Genomic DNA, 12961 nt, shown 5'->3' on the forward strand with positions numbered 1-12961 from the left:
ATTTTTCTCCAAAGTGGTATTTATGTGCAGCATGTAGGTAGTTGTTAGTATGTGATTTGGATTATTTTCTTTCTACTGCGAATTCTAGTTGGAGCTCTCTATTGTTCGCCATTTCGGAAGTGAAAGATCTTCCCTTCTTGGCTTTGCAATTTTGGTGGGATTAAACCCTCACCCTATTCTGTCACCTACAATACTTTGCTCAGATCTGGCAAATCGAAACACCATCTTTGTATGCAAGTCTAAATTGGAGGTTATCTGTATTCAGTATCCATTCATGCTTGGCATTTATTTGATGGATTTGGTGTTCTAATATCATTTGCATATAAGTCTGTACTCTCTTTCCAATCTCCGTGCAACACCTTCCACTTTTTGCATCGTACTACCTCCCTCTATACTCCTCCCTCCATCTGTCATACTACCTCCCTCCGTACTCCTCCCTCCATCCGACGCACTACCTCCCTCCCTGATCCTCCCTCCATCTGTTGTATTACCTCCCTCTGTACTCCTTCCTCCATCTGTGGTACTACCTCCCTCCCTACTTCTCCCTCCATCCGCTGTACTACCTCCCTCTTTACTCCTCCCTCCATCCACCATACTACCTCCCTCCGTACTCCCTCCATCTGCCGTATTATCTCCATCTTCCGTATTATCTCCATCTTCCGTATTACCTCCCTCTGCACTCCTCCCTCCATCTACCGTACTACCTCCATCTGTACTCCTCCCTCCATCCACCTTACTACCTTCCTCTGTCCTCCTCCCTTTGTACTCCTCCTTCCATCCACTGTACACCAACCTCCTACCTGGACAAGAACATTACAATAGCACAACAAACTAAACATAGGCAGGTAACAAGAGAAACCAATTAATGCAAAATCCCACTCATCATTTTTATCTTGTATATGGCTCTACTTATGGGAACAATTAGTGAGTTGTGTAAAAAATATTTGTGTTATTTCAACTTAGTTTCCCAAATTCCGTTGATGCAGAAGCATCGGCAATAATAGGTTCTACTTTAGGAGTTAATGGCCTGTCGTAATGTCATATGGGCATTTGATGGGCTGTGTGTTCTCTGCAACTTCTTTTAAGCACTGTTGGCTAATGCAGGACAGGGACAGATATTTAATTTGATTTCATTCAACCTATATTTAATTTGTTTTTAGTGAAGAGGTGGAACGGTGGGCAGATAAAAAGTCCAAAAGAAAGAAATTGTTTCTGTTCTTGTAGTCTGAGGTAGAATGAGAGTAAAAGCAATTGTGTTAAGTAGGGAGAGAAAATTTGCTGTGGGTAGAGAAATTAATTCCTGAGTCGTAGCTGTTGTCAAGTCTTTGGAATGGTGGTCGTTTTGATGGTATATGGAAGAAAAATCTGTAGCTTTATTATTATGGAAGATGGGGGAGTTTTGAGTGAGAAGTCTGTGTGTATGTTTTATTCTGTTAAACTTTCCTTTTCAGTTTAAGGAGTCATGTTGTTGGAGAGGGGGATGGAAATTGAACAATTTGAGTGCAATTGCTGGGAGTTCACAGTTGAAGCAACAGTATTGCTATAAATATCTGTGAATCTTATATATAAAATAATCTTTATTTCATTTCTGTTACTCTGTTCTTGTAATCTCCGTTGATCTTGAGGGGAGCTGCTTGAATCAACAACCCTTCATTGGGGTCTTTATTTAGGCATGCATCAAAGGTCCAGACGAACTCCGTTGCAAATTGACACACATTTAGATTCAAAACAAGTTTGGTCATATGTTGATGTCATTGAGTTTCTCCTTTGGGTACTCAGAGAAATTTCTAATTAATGCCCTGGAAGTTTACAGGAACTTGGCTATTTCTGTTAAGAAAACTTGCCTCTGATCACTACAACAGATAGTTGAACCAAACAGAAACCAGGCCGGAGTATAATAGTATAATATGATGTGCAGTAATTCTCACAATTACTAACAAAAGATTACATTATTTTAATGAACTAAGAGGGGATTTCCTTGACATTCTAGCATGAGAGACGCAGATTTCAGCAACATTCTACATGTCAATTTTCTGTTTCAGTATTGTTCTTATCAAGGATTTGAATAAACAAGGAAAAAAAAATTGTGACACCTTAATTCCATGCTTCTCTAGTGTTAGATTTACCATCTTGAATATCTTAAATTTTGGTTGTTAAAATTGTAAAGCTAGCTTGCAATGTAGCACTTGAAATTGGGACAGATGGTATGTGCTTTTTCATAATTAATTTTTAAATCTTTTCCCAATTCCAAAAAAGAGAAATTCGCCAACTGCCAGAAAGCTTTGTCTGCTTATCCATATATTCTTTTAGCTCCCCGACAGATTTCAGCTTTGTTATATGTAGGTTTATATCTATCAACAACAAAATTGCCTGCCTATAGTAGAATATTCAATAAACAATTTAGGGGTGCCAGATAGATAAGATAAGATAAGATAATGATATTAATGTCCAACAAAAGACCAAAAAGAGGTCTATGGGACTGAAAGATTACAACAAAGCAGGGCTGAAGCCAGCAGGAGCACACAAAGGTGTCTGAAGAAAAGCAACAACAACAAACAAATACAAGCAACAGAAAGCACTAGGAGTCTTTCTTGGGTGAGAAGAAATCAGTCATAGAATGATACACGTGTCGATGCGTAGAGGTACTACACTGCCTCCGCCGTGTCCCAGAAGAGTGTCGCTGGTGCCTATAAGCAGAACGGGATCTGACGCATCTAGAAAGATCACTAGGCCGAATAGAGCTAGAGGGCCTTTTCACACCACGCAAAGGTGTAAAAAAGGCAGTAATGAGCTGAGTAGATGAGTGCCGGTGTGGAAGTAGAGTCTGAATCATGTTATTCCGGAGCATAGTGGCCTCACGCAAATACAGTGCAAGGCATCTCTGATCATAATAGCTGAAGAAATCATAGAGAGAGAAGCACTCTTTGAACAAACAAAAGAACCTCCCTCTGATCTCATAATAAATAGGGCATCGAAAAAGAAAGTGAGCCTCATCCTCCACCTCTCCTAAAAAACAGAACAAACAAGTCCGCTCCTCCTTGTCAATATGATGATCCAACTAAGCCCGAAGACGGTGGGAACCAACTCTGAAAGAACCTAAAGAGATCCATAGGGCATGAGACCAGCGTCGTGAAAGATAGCTAGGTCGGGCAATAATCCCATATGAGATCTCCAAAAAGTGTGTAGCATAAAACGACATCCGTGGGTGTAATCCACCAGGAGGGTTAACCCAGGTAGCAGTAATGTAACATCTATAAATATCAAGACGAACATGCTCATTGAACTCCTACCGAGAAGGGAGAAGATGAGCAGAGGCATCCAAAGAAAACTGAAAAGGGGGGAGACGATCAATATCAATCCCAATCGAACTCAGCAAAGAAGAGACTTGTGCATACCAACACCGCGCACGAGCACCAGACTCAGCAGCCGCCATGGAAACCGAAGAGCAATAAGCTAAATAGGAGTAACAATCATGGTCTCCAACCATATCAACAAACCCACGAAGGCGATGAAGAAACCAAACTAAGTCAAAAATGGCCGCAAGTCTGAAAGGATGAGCCCCGAACTCAGCAAGAATGATACCATGAGGAGTAGATCTATGACATCTGATAATGCGCCGCAAGAACAAAGTTTGGACCCGCTCAATCGAGGCCCAATCAGAGCTAAGGAGAGAAGGACCCCAAACCATAGAACCATAAAGAACAGTCGGTCGAACAAGAGAATCTAGGAGAGATAGCTTAGACGAGGTATCCTGAAAATGATGTCTGAAGCATTGTTTCTCAAGAAAAGCAAGAGAACCCATGCCCTTATTCACTCTGGGCTGAATAGCAGGTCTCATGCTAAAACGCGGTTCGGAAAACATAACACCTAGATACAAATAGGATGAAGTAATCTCAATCTCTTGGGTCCGAAATGTGAAGTGAAGATAAGAGGTCTTTAAACAATTAAAGACCATGATCCGAGTCTTACCCAAGTTAACCACCAGCTGTCTCTGATCACAAAATAAAGCCAATCTATCAAGAAGTCTCTGTAACCTGTCAGGAGAGGAAGCAAGGAGAACAATATCATCCGCAAAGAGAAGGATCGAGATCAGAACCTGATGAAGATAACAACTGTCACCTGGGAGCGAAGACTCCAAGAGGAAGTCCTCCAATTCATCAATATATAACCCAAATAAAGTAGGAGAGAGAGGACAACCCTGCTTAACCCCAATAGTACAATGGATCGGATCTAAGAAGCCAATAGGAGTCTGAAATCTACCGACCACAGTCTCATATAATCTCATAATAGCAATACGTAGCATCTCGGAAATACTGAGCCACCCTAGGAACAGAATCAAAAGCTTTGCGAAAATCAACAAAGCAACAGTATACCTTTTCCGATCTGTGTCTAGCCTCCTCAATAATAGCCCGTAGCGTGAAGATGTGGTCCATAGTCTGATAATCCGTCCAAAAGCCCGCCTATCCTCTAGCCCTACAACCAATCCTGTCGAGCTCCGCTGATAGCATAGTATTAAGAGCAATAGCATACAGTTTGGCAAAAGTGTGCCCAATCATGATGGTTCTATCGTTCCCCGGATCAGAGACAGGCCCAGTCTTGTGAATGAGATGAATCAAGTGCCTAGACCAGGAAGCCAAAAACCCAGTGTGAATCACTCTATTAAAATGAATAGAGAGATAGGGACCCAAAACTGAGGCACCGAACTTGAAAAGCTCAACTTCAAAACCTTCCTCATCAGCAACTCTACTACAATTCATGGATCTGATAGCCTCACAAATGTGGGAAGGGGTGAAAAGGAAAACGAAAGGAGGCGGGGGGGGTGAATGGAAAGCTACCTTGGAATATCATAAAGAGCCATGGTATGCAACGCAAGGGAGTGAAAGTCAAGGGTGGAAGGCGGAGGGGGATGACGGGGGAAAAGAGTACGCCAAAAGAGCTGGGGATTGCTAACCAGTGTGGAACAAAGTGACTTACACTTTGAGGCAGTGAAGTTACGCTTTTTACTCCGAAGCAAGTGGAGATAAGACGAGCGAATACTGGCCAAGTCAGTGGAGTGAGCCTCAAAAGCAGAGCGCATAGCACGATGAAAGGATTTGCAGTCTGAATCAAACCACTGGTTCATGGGGCAAGTATTACGACGCTTGCTACGAAGGAGCAAGGGAGGGCGATGAGGGATGGAAAGGGTGGCAGACTTAAGAATAGCCGATGCGAGTAAGTCAAACATGGGGGTGGCCTCAAATGAGTCAGAGAACCCTGAAGGGCTGAGGAGTTTGGAAAGATGAGCGAAGAAGAGCTCACAGTCACCATCAATGAAATGGAAGCGAATGGGCAAGTGAGCGGTAATAGAAGAATGATGAGGTGACATGAGTGAGGGCGCAGAAAAAGGGGAGAGGCTACAATAAATGCTGAGGAGAGAGTGATCCGCAAGAGGAAGGTGCAAGATGGTGAAACTGCGAAAACACGGGATGAAGGAGGGATAGGCAAGAACATAATCTACGACACTAGCACCACCACCATGAGGCCAACAAGCGAAGATCTCAAAACCAGGGAAGCAAGAGAGGCCATTCAAGATCACCAAACCAGAAGACTCACAAAACCGCAGCAAATGTCTACCATACACGAATAACGGCCCAAGAGCATCCTCAGAAAGTCTATGAAGCCCTAAAGAAGTAGGATCAATCTCGGTGGAGCACAAGGGGTCAGAGCGACGATCATAAAGTGGAGTCTGTAGTGCTTTAGTTCTCGCATTGAAATCCCCAAGAATAATAATGTCCCCTAAAGCAGTCAACTGAGAGATAGTCTCGCAAAGATCAAATAAAAGGATAGTCTCGCAAAGATCAAATAAAAAGATCACCGTCATCGATACCATGAATAGCATAGTGAGATACAGCCGGTGGAAAGTAGCAAGCAGCCAAGTAGATATCCCTCTGATGATAACACTTACGATCAATACAGACCCACATAAATCTGGCAAACAAATCTGAGTGTACGATAGAAGTGCTACTAAAAATATCATCCTTAATCAAACAGGCCACACCCCCTGAACCCCGCACACCACCCGAAACGCGAACCTCCTCCCTAAAAACGGATAACCACTGGAAACCTGTGACACCTGGCAGAGGATGCACAGGACTCTCGTGAGTCTCTGATATGACAAGAATATCGGCGGAACCCACAGCATCAAGAAGAAGACCAAGTAAGGACCATAAAGATCCATTACCATTCCAGCAATTAACAAGAAGGAAGCAAGTGGGGGCCTCCCTCTTGTCCGACTGCTAGTGGGACTGTCATTTGGCCTTGGGGGCTTGCCTCTTTTCCCAACCACTTGGGGGGGAATCTCTAATAACAGCTCTCAGATTTCTGATAACAGCCCATTTACCATCCTACCTAGCTTTAGCAACAATACCACAAGCATGTTTGAGCTCTGCAACCTGGGACTTCGTGAGATCTTCATCCAAGAAGATCTTCGAAGGAAGGGAAAACAACTTCCTCTTAGCATGGAGAGCCTGAAGCCTGTCTGCAAGTGAAAAGAATCTGATAAAAAGGACCTCCCCCTGTCCAAACCAACACCTATCCAACGTAATCTCGGTAAGACCAAGTTGATCACAGAGGAAAGAGCGTCCCGCTGCGAGAGGATCATGGGTAGAGGGGAATCCACGAACCTGTAGATTGAGCTCACGGACCCGCCTCACACGCTCATCCTCAATCTTACCTTGCACCATTTTATCAATATTGGCCAAAGGTTGAGAAGTTGTGTTACTACAAAGAGAGGCCCATGTCTTAACTTTCTGTTCCGTATCATAAATAAGAGAGGAGTGTTTAGCTGCTATGATGGCCAGAGGCATTTGTACAAATAGTAAACCAAATGTCATAGGGTAGGGTATTTCTTTTATCTCTCAAAACTAGTTGGCCCATCAGTACCGGAACAAAATTAATCAGGGTGGGAAATAGACAGCATCATAAGAAAATTGAGTGACATATAAAGAGCATATCCTCACCTTGGTGCTTAATAGAAAATAGAAAATGTTTCCACAATTTTATGATGCTTCTACAAACAACAGGTCACTAACTCATTTTTCCTGCATTTTACAATGAATTTGTAATCAATAGCTTGAAACTATTTATTATCCCAAATTATTGTCCATCTGCAATTCTAATTATCATAAGCAGATTAGGTGACATATAAAGAGCATATCCTCACCATGGTGCTGAACAACAAATAAATAATGTTTAAACAATTTTATTATGCTTTTACAACAGGTCACTAACTCATTATCCTGCATTTAACATTGAACTTGGAAGCAATAGCTAGAAACTATTTACTATTCCCAAGCTATTGTCTATTTGTAATTCTATATTAGAACAACAAATAAAACTAAGGCCTCACAATGTTACAACGCACTACGTTACTGTAAATTAATATTCTAGAACGATGACATGGTGAGTAGACCCAAGTGGGGCTATATATTTTATAGATTAAAAAGTCCGTAACTATCCAAAGCTACTATTACAAATTCAAGTAACAGTATGAAAAGAAACATTTCTACAAATGCAGGAATGAAGTACGAAAGAGGGCTAGACCTAAACAAGTGCACTCTTTGAAATTCATCACATCAACAGGAAAAAGATCATATAATGTATCTCACTGGACAGATAAGCATGCAAGCCTGAAACCCAGATATCAAAAGCTTTGGCTTAGCTTAAAAAGTTACAGCACAATATCACAAAGTCAACAGGAAATTTCCTGGAGGACTGGAGGTGATGCAATAGTTATGTGAAAATTTGACAAAAAATAGTTGAGTTGTAAATCAAGAAATGACCTAGATTTGTGCTTGAAAGCATTCTTGATCCCACTGATCCAGGTAGTAAAATTATTAAGTTTGTACTGCTTAACAGTCGCAAGGTTTCTAATGCAAAAGTAAAGCTCTGCAGTATGTTAGTGCCCAGAAGCAATAAATACGCATGCCTAGAATAAGAACCTATTTGTTTCCATGTCTTACATATCACTAGGGACTCATTGACATCTCAGTAGAACATATCAAGGACTACTTAAGTCGATGGCGCTGAGTTTGAAAATTTAAACAAAATACCCATAGCTATGAATATAAAAAAATTACAGAGGTTGTATGTGGATGTGTCCATGGAGTTGCTGGTTTCTTAGGTTAACTAAGTTGGATAGTAAAAATGTTTTTGTAGATTGTTTTTCACACGTTTGAATGTGTCAGAACTAACAGCCGCTAATTTATTATGTCAAATCAACGTACCCAACATCTAGCAGATAAATGTGCAATACAATTTGTGTGCATACAATTTGTGTGCTATTCACACTAAATTGTACAAAAATGAACCCTCAATTGAGGACAAAGTATCTTTTAATGAGCACATCAGATACATGCTGCTCCTAATCATTCAAAGCACAAGCATGAGGAAAAAAATGAATAATTATTTATACCAGGACTATCTATGAGAGAATATAACACAGCTTCAAGAATATGAGCTGCGTCTTTAGCCAGAGATGATAAAGCAAATTGCTTCTTTTCTTCTTCCTTTTTCTCCCACACAAGCATACCCATCTGCATGTCATCTGCTAGAATCACTACATTACATTTCCTATTTTGGAGAAACAATTCCTTAAAATGGTAGTTCTAGATTGCACCAGGAAAGCTTGTATAATTTATAACAATGCATCTCGTACATAGTTTCCTCTTAGTATTTACATTGCTGAGGCTCCAAACTCTACAATGAAGTTCTTTTGAAAACTTGTAAGCTAAGCTTCCTTTCTTCTTTAAATAAAGTAGTGAAAAAGACTCCTGACTCAACAATGTTATGTTGTGGATGCAAGCCATACAGAAAGATGAAAATAAACTACTGGAATGAAGAGAAAAAGAATGCAGATACAGATGTTTAGTTTTGTTGAATGTGTAGAAGAATAGAATAAAATATATTAGAGATGGCAAGTCCAGAACAGACTTCAGAAGGGCTTACCTAGCACAAGTGATAATGCAACTCATACATAGTTCCCTCTTAGTATTCATATTGCTTGGCCTCCAAACTTTATTATGAATTTATCTTGAAAAATTCAGAGCTTCTTGATAAGATATTGGTGTTGGCGAAAGATTGGGAATATACAGATACCTACTCTGTATAACTGAAAAGTGTCCTCCTTGCATTAATTCAGCTCTTTCAATCTCTTTATCAATGTATCCAGTGATTTTTTCTTTGGATTTTGCTTCAAAGTACGCCCACCAAAGCTCCCAAACAGTCTGTCCGATGAATCCCTAAATTTCTCAGAGATGATGGTCACCTTTCTGTAATCCAAAGCGCTGTAATGCTTCTCCCTAATAACAGGATTGAGAAAAGTTTCTGGATGGTTGCTCAGCAAAAGATTAACCAGCTGCCTCGCCTCTTCCAAGAAGTGCTTAGGATGTACTGCATCTTCAAGCTCATGCAATCCACTCTCATTAAACTGATTATCAGCAAAAGACTCTAACAATTTCAAATCTGTATCGATTCCCATAACAGCACTCATATTGTATCTCTTCACGTTATCACCAAGAAATGTGGCTATAATGCAATCTGATATGTGCTTAAGAACACCATTGATCATTTTATCCAAAGCATACAATGGCAGTATTTGTTGCGCTGTTGAAACAAGTGTCTCCAAATAAATTATCACCTCATTAACGTACTCATTACCATTCTGTGGAAATTCCTCAGCTGCCCAGTTGATATTATCAGTAAGCATCATAAACTCTTCAATCTTAGAATTGACAAGCCTTATCATGGTCTCATAAGAAGCCTCTTGAGGACTATTCAACACAGGCTGCACTCGAGGTCTTTCAGCCAAACGTAATGGAATGCCACAAAGTTGGGCAGCATGCTTGATAAAAAAATCACAAGCCCGTTCCAAAATGGATAAATTAGCAGCGAGCTGGATGGCTTGAGATACCCCAAATGTTGAATTTCGGATAAATTTAACCAGGCACTCATTTAAAACTTCTGTCAACAGTTTATCCAAATACTTCTTCACCACATCATAGAAATCCATATGACCTCCATATGACATATAACTTACTGAATCCTCTATAAATGATCTCACAATTCGGCAACATTCTGGAACTGCAGAAGAAAATGGGGCAATGTAAGGGAAAGCAGGCATGATATCTGATGTCTGTATATGAAATGCCAAAACATTCATGTTATACTCATACTCTTTCTTCATCACCATCTGTTCATACTTGTCATTAACAATAACATCACTGAACTGTTTCTTACAATCACTGAGGAGAAGTTCATGGTATTTGTCCCTATTTCTATTCAATACATCAAGAAGAGGGTCAACTCGATAACCATACCTTCTCAAGGTGACCCCTAGTAGACTAACATAATCCTTAATGAGAAGAAGATGATTTGCAGTCTGCATTCTGGAGAACTGATCCTCCAAAACAGAACACATCTTGTTGACAGCCATATCCCATATATCTTCTACCATCTGCCTAGAAACCAACCCACCCCCAGTCCTCAGAACCCGCTCCTCCACAATGAAAAAACCAGCAATCTGTGCAAAGAAAATCTGATGAAACTCAAGAAAAGCCTGCATAGAAGACATTTGAAAATCTGAATTCAGCTGCAACTTGCGATTCTCATAATAGTACTCCTTAAATTGCTCCTCCAATCCAAGACATGTATTTATATGGTATGCTCTATAAACAGGAGTCAAATCAAACTTCAAGAAAGCTTCAGTGTCCTCCATTTCCTCTGTCTCTAGGACATAAACACAATCCCTTAAACTTACTCTACTCTTTTCCTCTGCCTCTCTCTGCCTCCTCCTCAATTCCTCCTCTCGTTGCCGGGAGGATGAAGCCTGACCAATGGCCAACTGCCCAATTTCCCTGGAAGTAGATCTGATCTGCACAAGCCAATCATTGAACTCCAATGTAACTCTCTTCTCCACATGATTTCTCATCGCAGGAATCTGCCTCTCCACCATTAATCTTAAAGTCGAAGATGGTATCTTTGCCAGGTAATCCCTTTCAATAGTATCCAAGCTCTTCAACACCATGTAATAATTGTCATTCAAAATGTGCTTGTTTGCCTTGGCACACAGTTCCATGACCTCAGCACATAATCTAACCCCCTGGATTGCCTGTAAGGAAGGTTCTCAGTGGCTAGTCTTCACCTATTGATTTGTTTATATTCCTCAGTTTAAATTCAATTGGATTTTCATTTTAACTTCAGCTAAAAACAAGTTATCCGTCCATCCGAATTCTCCAATCGTTTTGCTCTAAATACTTAAAATGATAGAACTAGAAGCTAATTGTAAAAACGTTTCTAGATTAACACCAACCTAGAAAATCTAAAAGGCATCTAGAATAACACCCAAAATAGTAAGTTGAATATTCAAAACTCAAAAAAAAACCACGCCTCTGATAAGTACTTCATCATACACACCCAGAAAAGTTAAAAGAAAATCTAACGCAAAATGCAACAGCAGTTCAAGATTACCACCCAACTTCACAAAGTGAGAATTATAAGGACCCAGTTTTCTTACCTCTGATATATTCTTCTTCACCCCCTCCGCTTCTATGTACTCTTCAAGCTTCCCCAGCAGAGGATTCCCCACCTCCTGTAAATCCGAATTCACACCAGCAAGGGAATTTTTAAGCTTATCTGCATCAACCAACAACCCCCGGAGCTCATCCACCGCATGAATAAAATCCTGGTAGTGTAATTTGCACACATCCTCGATCTCCACTTCCTTTTTCTTGACAAAATAGCGGAGCTGGTGAAGCAAAGATTCAGGCTTGCCCACCTCAAAGACTTTCCTAACAAGAGGGCCTAGATCCTCGCCATTGGCTATAGTTAGAGCCACTGCTAAATCTTCATCTCTTTCTGCCTTGACTCCATTCTTCAATGGAGCCGTCCCCCTCCTCGGCATTGTTTGCGCCATATTTACTCAGATCTCAACTCAGTTCCTTCAAAATTATACAAAGAATGACCACGCCTGTAGTTCTTAAATCATTTGCCTTTTCTTCATGTAAACAAGAAAGAGGTTCTGACCCTTAGCCTTAACTAACTAAAACTGTTTAGTACCCAATTCAGATAAATCGACTTCACGAGAGTTAAAATGAAAAGCTACACAAATGGTGCCAGGATTGAATTTAATTGTCACGCAGGGCATGTGTTCTGCACAGCACTTTCTGGGTTGGGTGGCTCTCAGTCAAAGCCCAAATTTAAAGGAAAAGTACTGTAAGAATCGGGTTTTGTGATCATAACTGTTATCATCTCATATGGGACTCTCATCCCAATGTTGCTTTCATTGGAGCAAATTAGTCTATGATCTATATGATTTTCTGACCATTATAAACCCAATTTGCTATTCAATTTATCTACTTGGTCAACCTAGGAAACAATGAAGATGCATCATGAGGTATAATCCAGCGTATACCCTTCTTGGGGAATGATCTCCTCCATTAAAGAGCAGCATATGCCAGAGAAGAAATTTAAATTGAACGTGTGAAGATATAATTTAGGTCAATTCCACCTGGAATATTAAATGCCTTTCGTTGAAAATCTGATATGAAAAGCTACGATCAAGTCTAGAAAAATATCTTTTCATCGGGATTTTCGTATCTGGCACAGTTGAAAAGGCCCGGCGGCACGGCCTGTTCCAACTTTAGAATGATTCCTAATCGGGGAATTGCGGTTGGCATAATAAGGAAATTTCTTAACAATCTTCCGGAGACTAAATTTTTCACAATTTAAATAATTAATTTTAAAATTATTGCACTGGTTTCTATTTTTTAATTTGCTAGTTAGCCAGCACAATTCTTCATCTAAAGCTACCTATTCAAGGCCAATTCTATTTATTTATTTATTTTAGGTTTAGTTTAGTTTTGGGTGGGAATTGGGTCGGACTATATGATTTTGAGGGATGTCGTTAAGTTCAATTTTTTAATTG

General features: G+C 40.3%; 1 protein-coding gene across 1 annotated transcript; it reads right to left on the reverse strand.

Annotated features, from left to right (window-relative positions):
* Positions 1-8650: 8650 nt before the first annotated feature.
* LOC149572519 (exocyst complex component SEC15B-like) lies at positions 8651-12553 on the reverse strand. The gene is made up of 2 exons (XM_089813640.1): positions 11552-12553; positions 8651-11146 (listed from the first exon to the last, which is right to left on the reverse strand). The coding sequence occupies exons 1-2, from the start codon at positions 11948-11950 to the stop codon at positions 9170-9172; spliced, it is 2376 nt and encodes a 791-aa protein (XP_089669766.1). The 5' UTR covers positions 11951-12553; the 3' UTR covers positions 8651-9169.
* Positions 12554-12961: the final 408 nt, after the last annotated feature.

This window comes from Cupressus sempervirens, chromosome 2 (assembly GCF_028749045.1).
Source record: "Cupressus sempervirens isolate cs-2001-9-10 chromosome 2, ASM2874904v1, whole genome shotgun sequence".
In the NCBI taxonomy this organism is placed as follows: Eukaryota; Viridiplantae; Streptophyta; class Pinopsida; order Cupressales; family Cupressaceae; genus Cupressus; species Cupressus sempervirens.

What these genes read in the sequence shown, in the direction of transcription:
- LOC149572519 (XM_089813640.1), bottom strand. Translation starts at nt 11,950, where the DNA reads ATGGCGCAAACAATGCCGAGGAGGGGGACGGCTCCATTGAAGAATGGA. An exon ending in TGAAGAAGAATATATCAGAG is followed by an intron (nt 11,147 to 11,551) that starts GTAAGAAAACTG and finishes CCTTCCTTACAG; the next exon opens with GCAATCCAGGGGGTTAGATT.